This window comes from Microtus ochrogaster, unplaced genomic scaffold (assembly GCF_000317375.1).
Source record: "Microtus ochrogaster isolate Prairie Vole_2 unplaced genomic scaffold, MicOch1.0 UNK89, whole genome shotgun sequence".
Classification (NCBI taxonomy): domain Eukaryota; kingdom Metazoa; phylum Chordata; class Mammalia; order Rodentia; family Cricetidae; genus Microtus; species Microtus ochrogaster.
In genome coordinates, this window is record NW_004949187.1 from 1,303,431 (window position 1) to 1,318,877 (window position 15,447).

The 15,447-nt window shown below is 45.9% G+C and overlaps 1 protein-coding gene across 1 annotated transcript; it reads right to left on the reverse strand.

Moving 5' to 3' along the window:
* Positions 1-1,172: 1,172 nt before the first annotated feature.
* LOC101986557 (zinc finger protein 136-like) lies at positions 1,173-15,050 on the reverse strand. Its single transcript, XM_005370892.3, has 4 exons — positions 14,889-15,050; positions 4,202-4,328; positions 3,796-3,856; positions 1,173-2,916 (listed from the first exon to the last, which is right to left on the reverse strand). Exons 1-4 carry the CDS (start codon positions 14,889-14,891, stop codon positions 1,815-1,817), a joined length of 1,293 nt encoding a protein of 430 aa, XP_005370949.1. The 5' UTR covers positions 14,892-15,050; the 3' UTR covers positions 1,173-1,814.
* Positions 15,051-15,447: the final 397 nt, after the last annotated feature.

Here is a 15,447-nt window from a genome sequence, read left to right on the forward strand (position 1 = left end):
AGAACACTGTGTACACAATAAAAAAATAAATCTCGAAACAAGACAAAATGCTTCATACCCTTCCATAAGATCAGAGTTTAGTTCCTTGTACCCATTCTGGATGTCTAACAAATGCCTTTAATTCCATCTGTAGCAGACTGGACGCCCACTCTCGGAAACCCTGGGCACACACGAGTGTGCACACAAGCCATCACGCCATGTCTACAGCTCCCTCCATCTTTTGACACCTTCTTTAAGAACACATGGGGTGGTGTACTCTGGGAGAAGTCTAACCCAGTAAGATCTCACTGTGGTAAGATTGCAATTCTTTTTTTTTTTTAAATATTTATTTTTATTATTATACAATGTTCTGTCTGTGTGTATGCCTGAAGGCCAGAAGAGGGCACCAGATCTCTTTACAGATGGTTGTGAGCCACCATGTGGTTGCTGGGAATTGAACTCAGGACCTTTGGAAGAGCAGGCAATGCTCTTAACCGCTGAGCCATCTCTCCAGCCCCCTGCAATTCTTAAGATAACTAAAATTTCCTACAGATGGATCAGCCAGTAATATCACTGATGACTACTCAGATTCCTGGGGTCCTGAAACTTGGACACACACACTGGAAGACAGTGCTGGCAGTGGCAGCATGCTCCCGTTTACCGGCACTCTGACATCCCAGATTGACAGCCCCTTCCTCACACTGTCGCCACAGCTCGTGCAAGTTAAGTTGCCAGCAAAGTACGATGGAAGCAGCAAAGGATTCCAGAACGGCTAATTCAGGAATGCCCACCCTACGTGATTCCACTCGGAAAATCCATCTGACTCACCCAGCACCAACTCGTTTGCAGTGCTCGGGTTCTGAGTCCAGGACACTAAGCCGCTGAATGGCTCCCCCAAGGAAAGCCAATTGTCGAAGCAACATCCATGAACAAACAGATCCGTAGTGGCAATGTTGCAGCCAGGGCTGCTTCTGGGACACCATTACAGCGCCATGAGAACACTCCCCAGAAACATGCGGGGCTGGAGAGAGGACTCAGAGCTTCTCTGTCACCTAAGATCAGTTCGAGGGGATCCAGTGCTCTCTTCTGGGCTCCGCAGGCAGCTGACACATGTGCACACACCTCCCTCCCACTACATAACAAGCATAAAAAGCAGCACTATTTTAGCACAAAGGACCGAGTAAATTTTGTGCTGGAAAAAGACATCTTTATTAGAAAACAAATGACCAAGAACAGCCACACCTGAACAGTCGAGGACTATGGCAAAAATCTGGACATTTACAAAGTCAGATTTTACTGGTCCAATAATTACCAAAGTACTTAAAAATTATAATTAAACAAAAAGCAGCAACAGAATTATGACTAAGAATCAGAAATCCACAGTACACTGACACCAGCGGGTTTTATACTTCTTAGGGTTATGAGGTTTGAGGACTTCAACATGTTAGTTAACATTGCAGGAGTCCAAGTGTTTCTCCATGTACAGTCTGGGTCTGTGGTGGAGCCCAGTGAAGACTTCCCCACACTGAAATTCAAGGAAAAATGTTCCCCATACTGCTAACAGTGATAGACTTTCTCTCCACTGTCATCCCATGTATCCATCAAGAATGAGCAAAAAGCCTTTCCAGGTCAGTATCCATCTCCAGTGAAGTCCTCAGTGCTCAAAAGCTTCCCAACACGCTTTCAACTCACTGGCTTTGGCAAAAGCTGTAGCCCATCTCACCGAAACCTACGCAGACTCACTGCGCTCACAGGCTCATTTTGAACATGAGCTTGAACGTGTGGACTTCTTCTTCTTATACTCGACCTCTAACTCACTTAAAGCTTCCCACCAATCAACTGTGTACATTCATGTGTTTTCGAAGACTCTTGGAGTATGAGAACGCCTTACCACACTCTTCACATTTGTAGGGCTGCCCGTGTGTTCTCATGTGATTCTGAAGGTAACTGGCACAGCTGAAGGTTTTCCCACACTCCTTACACTCATACGGCTTCTCCCCCGTGTGAGTGGTCAAATGGTTTCGTAAGGAAGCACGGTACTTAAAGGTTTTCCCACACTGCGTACATTCATAAAGTTTCTCTTCAGCATGGCTTTTTTCATGGTTCCGAAGGGAATAGACATACGGATAAGCTTTCCCACACACCTCACACTTGTAAGGCCAGGCTCCACTGTGAGTCCCTAAATGTCTTCTTGCACAATGCCCAGAAGTGAAGGTCTTCCCGCACTGCTTACATTCATAGGGCTTCTCTCCAGTGTGAGTTCTCTTATGTGCTTTAACATGGCTGGAATGTCTGAAGGTTTTCCCACACTGCTTACATTCATAAGGTTTCTCCCCAGTGTGAATCCTTTCGTGTAGTCTAAAGGAACAATAATTCTTGAAGGTTTTCCTGCAGTGTTTACATTCATAAAGTTTTTCTGTTGTATGAAGCCTTTTATGCAACTCGAGGGAGCTGGAAGTCCAGAACATTCTCCCACAGTCCTTACATTCAGGCATCTCTCCGGAGTGAATTTTTCTATGACCCCGAAGGGTATCAGCATTAGGAAATATTTTCCCACACAGCTTGCATTTATGCCTGTCTGCACTATGAGTCAGCATATGCCTTTCAGCCCAGAAGTGATAACTAAAGGTTCTCTCACAATGCGGGCATCTATAAGGTTTCTCTCTACTGTGGACCTTTTTATGATTTTTAAGGGAGCTGGGACAGGTAAAGACTTTACCACATACTCTACACTCACAGTATTTCTTTACATATTTCTGATAGTCACATGGTCTGTTTTGAGGGTTGAATGTAGCAGGCCTCTTTAGGGATGACTGACATTCAGGAAGCTTTGGTCCGGGCATTTTCTTGCTTGTGATACCGACTGGATCTTGAGCTGTGGTTTCTCTGCCTTGGTCACTGTCTCTAAGTTCACGGTTTCTCTTTACCATCTGGATTCTGTAAGAATTAAGAAATATAATCTTAAGAGTTTGTTTATTAACAATTCTATACTTATTAGTAGATATTAGATTTATACTGGGAACATTCACAAGGTATTTTAGGCATTTATGTCCCACAGTGTGGGCAGACAAGGAAGTCCTGGAGTAAATGTGTAAAGAGACAAAATCCCGAATGAATGCACATTGCTGACACGGGCACAGCATGGTAAAGCCTTCCTCCAGGCTGCTTGCTAACACTGACAGTGTGTTCAAGTATTACAGACGCCTGACCGGTGTGTGCAGCTTCCCCATCCCCAAGACTGCCTACAGACACCTCCTGCAGAGTCTAGCATGTGCTGCCCACCTGACCCCAGCTTCCACGTAAGAAGATTCAAGGGTCTGAAAGCCGGCTGGACCAAAGCTCCTTATTAGTTTTAAAGATTTTGTTATTACTTTTTAAAAATTCTTTTATGTTTTATATATTTTAATAATTTACTTAACTTTACGTACACTGCTGAAGGTATCAGATCCCCTGGAACTGGAGTTACAGACAGTTTTAAGCTGTCATGTGGGTGCTGGGAATTGAACCCGAGTCCTCTAGAAAAACAGCTGGTGCTCTTAACCCAAGCTTCCTTAGTTGTTTGTTTTGAATGATGTGCATGTGGTAATTGAATAAGAACAGCCTCCTCAGGCTCACATATCTGAATGCTCTGGCCCCAGCTGGAAGGTCTTAATACTGCTTTTACATAAACTGTTTTGCCAACCTCAAATATCCACAGCACATACAAGCATTCATTTTCAGAGCGTACGTTTAGAAGAATAAATAGTTTGAATTTGTGCTCTTTCTAATATTTTCCCAATATCCAATGATCCACAGCTATTTGTGGGTGTCCAATACCTCAGGTTTCTCTTCAGACTTCTGTAGTAAGTGTCCAAATCCCACTGTTCCCATTCTGTTCCTAAAATACAAACACAGAATAATTAAAAAAAAAAAGTATAAAGTAATTATTTTTTTAAATATTTATTTGTTTATTATGTATACAATATTCTGTCTGTGTGTATGCCTACAGGCCAGAAGAGGGCACCAGATGCCATTACAGATGTTTCTGAGCCACCATGTGGTTGCTGGGAATTGAACTCAGGACCTTTGGAAGAGCAGGCAATGCTCTTAACCTCTGAGCCATTTCTCCAGCCCCATATAAAGTGATTATTAAATGCTTAGTGCATGAGCCCAAGCCTGACTGAGCATGTGCACCCAGCACTCCACAAAGCGACGGGGCGTGAAGCAGCAATGTCATGCTCACCTAGAGAAATCAGGTTCCTGTAGGTTTCCTGCATCACATCTCTGTAGAGATTCTTCTGGAAAATGTCCAGCAAGGCCCACTCTTCCTGGGTAAAGTACACAGCCACATCCTCAAAGGTTATCAAATCCTGAAACATATGGGAATACATTACCACAAATAAGGAGACCAGCAGCTGCTGGTATTCATTGTTCATTGATACCAGGCTGAGAGGATAATGCTTCAATCAGTTCCAGGACTTGGTAATGAGAACTATATCATCTACACTTCTTCCTACACTGCAACTGTAATTTCACACAACAAATAGTGTTCTAGTGTGATTTCTGTTGCTGTGATGAAACACTCTGACCCAAAGCAGCTTAGGTGAAGAAAGAATGTGTGGTGGTTTGAATGAGAATTGCCCCCACTGGTTCACATATTTCAATGCTTGGTTCCCAGTCAGTGGAACTTTGTAAGGATTTGGAGGTGTCACTGGGGGTGGGCTTTTAAAGCCCATGCATGCCATTCCCAATGTGCTCTGCTTCCTGTTTGTGGATCAGATAGAAGCTCTTAGCTACAACTCCAGTACTATGTCTGTCTGCCTGCCACCATGTTCCCTGCAATGATGGTCAAGGACTCATCCTACAAAACTGTAATCAAGCTCTTAATTAAATGTTTTCTTTTCTAAGTTGCCTTGGTCTAGTGCCCCTTTCACAGCAACAGAAAAGTTAACTGAGATAAGAGTTTACTTGGCTTATACTTCCAGGTTATAGTCCATCATTGAGGGTAACCAGGGCACAGATTCAAGTGGGAATTGAGGACAGAAACTATGGGGAAACACTGCTAGCTCACGTGAAGCCTCTTACTCAGCTAGTTTTTTTTTTTTTTTTTAAATATACAGCCCATGACTGTCTGTCCAGGCAATGTTGTTGCTGACGTTGAGCTGCATTGTACTTTATCAATCTACAATCAAGACAATTTTCTTCACAGAGAAGACCACATCAGTCTGGTGTGGGCAATCCTTCAACTGAGACTCCCTCTCAGATGACTCTAGGCTGGTCAAGTTGACAATCACAGCTGATTAGGACAGATAAACAGAAGGAGCAGCCTTTCATTTGTAAGCACAGACAATAGTGTGTACAACTCCAAACATTAAAAAAATTATTTGTAGCTGGGCAAGGTAGTACACACCTTTAAATCCAGCCACAGCACTCAGAGGCAGAGACAGGCAGATCTCTGTGAGTTCAAGGCCAGCCTGGTTCACAGAGCGAGTTCCAGGACGGGCTCCAAAGCTCCACAGAGAAACCCTCAAAAATATCAAAAAACAAAACAAAAGACAGTTAAAATTAAAAATGAAAGTGATTAGGAAAAAAACAAAACACGGGGATTAAGAAAAGTCAAGCCGGGCGATGGTGGCGCACACCTTTAATCCCAGCACTCAGGAGGCAGAGGCAGGCGGATCTCTGTGAGTTCGAGACCAGTCTGGTCTACAAGAGCTAGTTCCAGGACAGGCTCCAAAGCCACAGAGAAACCCTGTCTCGAAAAACCAAAAAAAAAAGAAAAAAGAAAAAGAAAAAAAAAAAAAAGAAAAGTCGAAACCCGAAGATACACGGAGTGTTTAGTGTCTCTCTTGCTGAGTTTTCCTCCTCCATGTGGTATTTTGCTCCGCTACCTACAGCTCCAATTTCCTCTGCTCTTAACCCCTCTCCATGAAGTGCAGTTCCTCAGGACGAAAACTTCCCTGCTTCACTTCATCTCTCACTAAGGTTGTTGTTGTGTGTGTGTGTGTTCTCATCCTCCATAGGGGGACAAGTCTCTGATGCATTGTGCCCAGGAGACAGACAGGAGACATGAGGTGACTTTCTCTTCCCAGCTGAGGGAAACGCCTGATCCTAACAAGCCAGGACAATAACTCAGGAATTTTACACCTGCTTTATTTAAGCGTTAAGGGTCTTTAGCAAGTCTGTGTACTCAGAATGGACCAGGTGCTCCCTTTACACCGTCTCTTCTTGTTTCTATTTCTGGGGAACCTTTTCTTTCCTCTGACTGGAGGATCTTTGCAAAAGCTTGTCTTTTTTTTAAGACATTAAAACCACATGGTTTATTTTCTTATAGCTTTACACAGAATAAGCAATTTGCAACAGAATATGTTTAATAAGATGGAGTATTAAAAAATCTTGTCCTAGCCGGGCGGTGGTGGCGCACGCCTTTAATCCCAGCACTTGGGAGGCAGAGTCAGGTGGATCTCTGTGAGTTCGAGACCAGCCTGGTCTACAAGAGCTAGTTCTAGGACAGGCTCCAAAACCACAGGGAAACCCTGTCTAGAAAAGCAAAAAAAAAAAAAAATCTTGTCCTTAGCCTCTAAGTTCACACACACACACACACACACACACACACACACACACACACACACACACGTACATCCTGGCACTCACTTTGTAGACCAGGCAGCTGGCCTTGAAATAATTGAGATTCACCTCCCTCTACCTCCCAGCTGCTGGGATTAAAGGCGGGTGCCACCACTGCCCAGCTCTTTTTTATTTTATAAAAGCCAGGTGGCGGCCTCACTAATGATGACAACAATAAAGACAGTGAAATGCTGTGCTTTTAATGTGACAAAATGAAAAAAACACAAGCATGATACCTTCAGTGTGGTACGCACAAAACAGGCTTTATTTATAGTTCTAAAATTGTACATTTTTTTGGTGTGTCAGTCTCATATTGTGAACATGTATAGAGATCAGGATAAAACTTTTTCCTCTTACTGGTTGCCTTACCCAGCCTCAATACAAGGCAAGGTGCTTAGTCTTAGGACAGCTTGATATACCATGCCTGTTCACTATACTATCCACCAAAGGCCTGCCCTTTTCCCAATAGAAATGGAGAGGATACAGGGGAGGCAGAGGAGGAAAAGGAAACTGTGGTTGGGATGTAAAACAAATGAAGAACGAAAAGAAAATTCAGATGGTACATGTAATTTAGAAAATTAAGGATTTAAATGGCCATGCAAACACTGTAACTGCTTCTTATTGGAGACTGTTTCAAGGTTGAAGCATCGAGAAAAGCTTCATCCAACCCTGTTTTCTCAGTGGAACAGGAATTAATGACCCTAGTTTCTAGTCTTGCTATATTTTACACTAGATTTCTAGGATATTTAATTTCAAAGAAAACCTATTAACATTTTTAATTCCATGGGGCCTGTGAGATTCAATCCCTTGTTGCAAGAAAAACAAACAAAAACCAACTGCTAAAGTGTGTCTTACTGGGGGTAAATATGTATTGTAGAGGACTGACTTATTCAGAGATGTTAAAGAAAAGAAACCAACCAAATAACATGCCTGCAGCTTCTGAGATATGAGCAGAAGACATGGATTGTGATGCTCACACATCCTCCAGAGGAGAAGACATAGATTGTGATGCTCACACATCCTCCCGAGGAGAAGACATGGATTGTGATGCTCACACATCCTCCTGAGGATTATGGACAAATGGTACTCGGAGCACAGTGTTAGTCACCAGATTCTGGAAAAAAGACAGAGGAACTTTCTAAACTTAGACCCGGGCCCTGATGAGACAGAGGGAGACTTCGTTTCCCATCTTTCTCGGGGTTGCAGGAATGGTTACTGTCCAGCAGCTGGCCTGAGAATGCTAACGCTGCATGCCACAGTGCCATCTGTCCTTCTTATATCTGCTTCTGTCCTTACACTGGGCCTTCACACACTGAAGGATCATCTCTGGCTGTGGCCTTGAAGGGCCTCAACTACTGGCAGTTATTCAACAAGAAAAAGAAAGAAATAACAGTCCAACTTTATGTCAAAAGTTTGCTGTTTACTGCTTTTCTTTCAGGGTTTCGCTGTAGCTTTGGAGCCTGTCCTGGAACTCTCTCTGTAGATCAGGCTGGCCTTGAACTCAGAGATCCAGGATTAAAGGCGTGCACCACCACTACCTGGCCTGTGCCTACTGCTTTAAAAAGATCAAAAAAAAAAAAAAACCCCACATTGTTTCTTCTTGCCTTTATTATACAGATATTTTGTTTTCTGCCAAAATAATAAAAATTTATGCCCCTATAAAATATTGAAGACTGACAACTCTCCTGTATACACTGCCAAATCTTTTCAGGAATTTTGCCAACCGTTTGATACAACCCACATCATAGGCATTCCACATAACCCTTGGGTCAATCTTTTGTGGAAAGAACAAAGACAGCTTAAACATTATTTAAAAATAAAAGAGGGGGCGTAAGGTATCATGGCTACTCCTCATAATATTTTATTTTCTTTTTAAAAAATATAGTTTATTTGTATTTAATGTTCATTGGTATTTCCCTGCATGTAAGTCAGTGTGAGGGTTTCAGAAGCCCTGAAACTTGAGTTCCTTATTGGAAGGAGTTTGGGAATTGGGGGGAGACCCCACACTGAGGTTAGCGAGACAGATTGTGTGTGTGTGTGTGTGTGTGTGTGTGTGTGTGTGTGTGTGTGTGTGTGTAGGATTGGGGGAGAGCCCACACTGAGGTTAGACAGATGAGGGTGTGTGTGCATGGTATATATTCCCTATCCCGACAGAGGCCAGAAGAAGACATTGCACCCCTTGCAACTGGAGTAACAGATGGTTATGCAGATGCGAGGAACAAACTTGAGTTCTCTGCAGGAGCAGCAAGTGTTTCTAAGTACTGAACCATGCCTCCTTTTATGTATATGAATGTTGCCTGTGTGTGTGTGTGTGTGTGTGTGTGTGTATGTGTGTGTGTGCGTGCGCGCACGCCTGGTGCCCCCCTGAGGCCAAAGGACCAAGACCCTGAGTTGTTTGGCGAGACCCAAAAACATTCTGCAGCAGTGAGGCCATTCTTGCCCAAATTTGCTGCACAAAACCTAGCAAAGAATTTTGGTTATTGTTATTATTTTGGTCTCTAAACTTCTAAACTATAGTCCAAGGAATGTCTCTGGGAGGTTTGTTATTGGTTATCTGGGAAGCATTACAGCCTTGAGATTGACTTGCTACTCTATGTCTGCTTACCCTAAAATTAAAAAAACAAAAAAGGGTGACTTGTAGGGAACCCTGGAGATAGCCTGGCCTAGCTGCCCTGAGAGGAATGCATCATAGGTTTTCCAGGTTAGGGTCCACAGCTCCTGGGGCACCTTGTGCCTCTCAGTTCCTCCCTCAGGCAGTGAAGCTCTCAGACTGCCTTGTGCTTCTCTGTATGATCCCTTAGAAATCACGGAAGCACGGGAGCTTTCCGGACAATTGTCTTAGACATTCATCTTGTGTAGTCTGTAAACTCTGCAAACATCACTGTATCCTGGCAACTACAACTGTGCTGATCCTGGCAATGGCCACTATATTCTCTTTCTGATAAAGGTATAAAAAGTCTGATTGCTCTCAGCAAAACTGTCACAGCCCCAGCCTTCCTGGCTGCTGTATCAGGTAGCCTGTGAGTAAGCGTGGGTGTTTATAAGAGGACAACCCACTGGGAACAGTTCTGCCCTTCTACCATGTGGGTCTTAGGGACCAGGTCACAAGACTTGGCAGCAAGCACCTTCACCCGCTGAGCCATCCAGCTGGGGCTTACTGTCTCCTCAGCACTGGACCAAACGCAGCGCAGTGCTACCGTCTGCAGTGCCAGCGCTACCGTCTGCAGTGTCAGCGCTACTGTCTGCAGTGCCAGCGCTGTCTGCGGTGCCAGCGCTACTGTCTGCAGTGCTGAAGGAGCGAATAAGCATTCCAAGATGGTCTGTGAGCAGCCAGTTCACACAGTTCAACCTCCCCTGGTATCTAGGATCTGGATTTGGGAAGGGATCCCACCAACTTAAATAACATGAGAATCACACCAGGGGCCTGGCCGGACTGTTCAATAGGCCCAAGTGCTTACTGGGCAAACCTGTGACCCGAGCCTGACCCCTGGAGAGAACCAACTCCTCTAAGTTATTCTTTTCTGTACACATGTCTGATGGCATGTGTACTCCACACCAACAATCAGCATCATCATTGATGATGGCTCTAGAGAGGCGCTTGGTGGTCAGGAGCATTTTTTGTCCAATCCCTAGGATGCACACAGTGGCTCACATCAATCTAAGTCCAGTTCCAGGGGATCTGACCCCCTTTTCTGATCTGTGTGCACTATATTCATGTGGTACACAGACACAAACAACCCCCCCACACGCAATTTTAAAACGAAAACTCAAACAATCAACAGAGATGGTGAAGAAACAGAAGCTAGGTTTTGGTGGCACAGCCTGTCGTCCCATAGCATCCAAAGGCACATAAATAAAAGCCAGTCATTTCAAAGATGGCCAGCTCCTTCCAGCTCCTGTAGCTGTGACGTCCCCTCCATGATCAACTGCAAATAGGAACTCAGCTGAAATAAACCTTTTCCCTTAAAAAAATAAGGAAAATAAAATATATGAAAGGAGATGCATGTACTTCTAGCACTACCTGAAAGAGTGGAACACCTAAAGTACCTGCAAACTACAAAATCTTGAGAGAAACAAGGAATACTGGCATCAAACAGTATTCCTAAGGCGGTCAGCTGTTCACAAAACCCTCAAACCTTTACAGGTGTGTTTCTAACGCGGTGTCGGGTTACATGGGGGTGGGAGTGGGTGCCAGTGGCTCTTCTACTGCCTGGCACTTACCCAAGGGGATGCCCAGCAGTCACATGTAATCCTAGCTCCAGGGGATCCAGCACCCTCTTCTGGCCTTCCTAGGCATGTAACACTTTGCTTTGTTTATTCCAGACAGGGTTTCTTTGTATATCTCTGGCTTTCCTGGAACTCACTGTACACCAGGCTGGCCTCAAACTCAGAGATCTGCCTGCCTCTGCCTCCCTGAGTGCTGGGATTACAAGCGTGTGCTACCACTACCTGGCTCGCGCTCTCTCTCTCTCTCTCTCTCTCTCTCTCTCTCTCTCTCACACACACACACACACACACACACACACACATCTTGAAACTATGATAATCCCAAGAACATAAGAAGTTAACATTCTTTTTGTTGTTGTTGTTTGGTTTTTCAGGACAGGGTTTCACTCTGGCTGCCCTGGCCTCCCATTGTAGACCAAGCTGGTCTCGAACTCACTGAGATCTGCCTGCCTCCCCAGTGCTGAGATTAAAGTGTGTGCCACCATGCCCAGCGAACATGAGAAATTAAACTCAAGAAAACAACAAAAGGAAAAGCCCATTCTTTGAAAAGGTGGATGAGATTTGATAAAATTCTTGTCAAACCGAAAAAGAGACGGTAGGCATGAGGAAGGGCCTGCAGCCCAGCCTGGGGATGAAGTTCAATCAGGGAGACACGCAGTGGAAGGAGTACTGATTTCTGAGTGTCTGACCTCCAATGCACCCTCCGGCACATGTGCACACATCACACATCACACACACACAATAAAATGCACAAAAAGACAATCCAGAAACCACCAATACCTGTGATAAGAGAACCCACTGATAAAAATCTAAATAACAGGGACCACAAAGGAGTATCATGAACAATACCAGTTCCACATATTTAACAAGTTGGGCGCCACTTGACCTGTCCAGAAGGCCAGGTAATTCGTGGGCCTCGAGAAGGAATCACCTGAGTAGGAATGGGGGGAAAAAGAAAGGGAACCAAGCGCGTAAAGAACGACAGAGTCGGTCTGAGATGCGTCAAGGCTCCATTTATTGCAAGCAGGGTTTCATTCTTATAGGGTGGTTCTGGCAGGGAGGGGTAAGGTTAGAGGGGAATGGAAACTATTGCACCCTAGGCCAAGGGGGAAGTAGTTGTTTTTGTAATAGTTGTTTTTGTTCTTATTATATCTTTTTGGAACATCTTGTGGTTAAACCGTTCTGAGAACTGTGTCACAGCTGATTATGCTTTCAGCAGCAGGCTGTTCTTGCAGAGAGGATGAGGAAGATTGGTCGGGGAGTTTCTTGGTCCCCAACACATATCACACACACACACACACACACACACAATAAAATGCACAAAAAGACAATCCAGAAACCACCAATACCTGTGATAAGAGGACCCACTGATAAAAATCTAAATAAAAGGGACCACAAAGGAGTATCATGAACAATAATACCAGTTCCACATATTTAACAAGTTGACTGTAATTAATCAATTCTAAGAAAGAAACAATATATTAAAACTGATACGAGAAGAGGCACCTACATAACCATCTGTTACTCCAGTTCCAAGGTGTGCAATGTCTTCTGGCCTCTGTCGGCACAGGGAATATACACCACGCACACACCCTCTTCTGTCTAACCTCAGTGCGTGCTCCCTCTCCTATTCCTATACTCCTTCCAATAAGGTCACAACCTACTTGAACTTAGCATTTTATCTCCTTATTTGTTTGCTTGCCCCCCCCCCCCCAGACAGGGTTTCTCTGTAGCTTTGGAGCCTGTTTGGAACTAGCTCTTGTAGACCAGGCTGGCCTCAAACTCACAGAGATCCACCTGCCTCTGCCTCCCCGGGGCTGAAATTAAAGGTGTGCACCACCACCTACTGGCTCCTTATTTGTTTTTTGTTCAGTTTCTCAGTAGCTCCAGCTGGGGCCTTGACCTCCCACTCCTCTCCTTCTGCTTCCTTAGCAGTGAGACCACAGGCCAGGAATAACTGTGTTTGGGGGCCCCAAATTCTTTTGTAATCCAGGCTGCCCCTGAACTTAATTTTCTGGTTTCTGTTTCCCAAATGCTGGGGATTCAGGCCCATACCACCATGCCTGGCTTATTAAGAATAAATCTGCTTTCCCCCTTTTACTTTGACAGTTGTGAGCCACCACGTGTCAATGCATATTTTGAAGATGAGGTCTCATGTAGCTAAGGCTGACCTAGAAGCCGACAGCTGAGTCTGGCCTTCTCCTTTTACTTCAGTGTTGGGACTGCACGCTTGGGCCTCCATGCCTGGTACCCACATACCAAGGAAGACACGAGGGGCTGTAGAGATGAGCTGGATCCCAGTAACCGCGTTGGGTAGCTCACACTGTCTCTAACGCCAGCTCCGGGAGACTGGAACCTCTGTCCTGTGCAGGCACCTGCACTCTGGCACACACACAGACAAATCACACACATACACACAATCACAACAAAATAAAGAAGCCATGGAGTATAAGAGGACAGAGACTCAGCAGACGAGGGAGGGAAAGAGGTGCGTATGAGTCTCTTATTATGGGGTGGTAGATATGCCTCAGAGGGTAACAGCACTTTTGCTACTCAATTATGGGGACATTTTAGACCCAACAAAAAGCTGTATCCCGAAAATCAAACAGGTTGAATTTTAACCCACTCTGGCCCGAGGCCACACGGTCCCTCCTTTACAGAGAGCCTGAACCCCAGACACTGCCTGCAGACAAGCTAGGCGCTGGACTGGGGGTTCTAAGCAGGCCTGGAATTTAAGGCTTCAGGTATCAGTTTCCTGGTAACTCCCTGAGAACTGAAGTTCCCAAGAGGGAGAGGACAGAGAAAGGGAGGGAAGGAGGCAGGAGAGACCGGGAGAGGGACCACGCTAAAGACTGAGGCTAAACTGGGAGGTGGTGGTGCACACCTTTAATCCCAGCACTCAGAAGGCAGAGGCAGGTGGATCTCTGTGAGTTCAAGGCCAGCCTGGTCCTACAGAGCAGTGTTAGGACGGGCTCCAAAGCTACACAGAGAAAGCTTGTCTCAAAAAAAAAAAAAACCAAAAACCTTGAGGCTAAAATGATCAGATTCTGAGATCATGGTAGTGGCCACACCTTTAATCCCTGGCACCCGGGAGTCAGGATCTTTGAGGGAGAGGGGAACCCCGCCCCCTTCCCGCCAATCTAAAGGGGTTGGAGAGATGGTTCAGTGGTAATAAGCACTTGTTGCTTTTCCAGAGGACCTGGGTTCAGTTCCCGGAACCCACACTGGGCCATTCACAAGATTATGGAGACTTTTTGTCCCTCTGCGGCCCCACTGAAGCTCTAACATGCCCTGTATTATTTCATTGCTCTCCTTTCTGTTGTTGGCACTGGGTCCTTACACCGGTAAGGAAATAGTCCTGGCCAGGCGGGGTTATAGTGACCTTCAACCCCCACCCCTTTTGCTTGTGATATAATGGGGGGGGGGGGCATACAACAGATGATGGGAAAATTTTCCAAGAAGTTGTAATTTTTCTGTTGGGGAAAATGTATGAGTGCTGTCTGCACGCCAGAAGAGGGCATCCGATCCCATTACAGATGGCTGAGTCACCACGTGACTGCCTGCGGAAACTGAACTCAGTACCTCTGAGCCATCTCTCCACCCCAGGAAGTTAGTTCCCTTTCTCTCATCCTAGGCACATGGTCTCACCTGGATTGTGAATATGCACATAGGGGAAAAAACAATAAGGGAAAAAGAAAAAGAAGGGACCTGCGCGATGGTTCAGCTGAAAAGGTGTTTGCTGCAAAGTCTGAGGACTTGCGTTCGAGCCCCAGGATGCACACGGTGCAAGCCGGGACCGGACTCGGACCTCCCCTACCGTCCCACCTCTACAAATAAGTGTAATTTAAAACACTAAAAGAACATTTCTAGAAACAGCCCCAGAGAGGGCCCTATGTTTCCCTTTCCACTTGAACACCTGAACACACATAAACACGGCGGTCCCTTTTTCCATTGCGGTTCGGCTGCGGACTCCGGGAGAGCGGTTTGCAAACGCGCAGTTCCGGGAACTTCCGAGTAGCCGAATGCAGAGTCCCCGGCCTCTCAGCCTCCCACCGGCGTCTCCACGCCACACTCACCATGGCGCGTTTCCAATCTCCGTGCGCTCCGCTGGGCGTCTCCACCGACCGTGTGCGCAGCGCTGCAGCCGATAAGCGTTTCCGATCTCCGTGCGCTCCGCTGGGCGCAACCAGCGACCATAAACGCCCCGCTGCAGCCGACCTGGGCAGACACGAGCCGAACAGGGCGGCACCGGAAAGGCGGCTGCCCGCTGTCGATTGGACGGCTCCGCTTATACGCAATTCTGATTGGCTCCAGGGAGTCCCTGTTCCTTGATGGACAGGACCAGCACTATACTGATACCGGTGCGATCCAGCGCAGTCCTGCCCAAGTCTGGCTGCTGTCCAGAGGCGTCCCACTGCTGGCTGGGATCTAGGTGCGCCTGTGCACCAGACTGAAGGTAAAGTCTGGAGCAGCTGGAGTTGCGGGCTATCGTTGATTTCACAGTGGACGTCAGCCTTGTCTCCAAAAAGGACACAAGAAAAGCAGGCGGATCTCTGTGAGTTCGAGACCAGCCTGGTCTACAAGAGCTAGTTCCAGGACAGGCTCCAAAACCACAGAGAAACCCTGTCTCGAAAA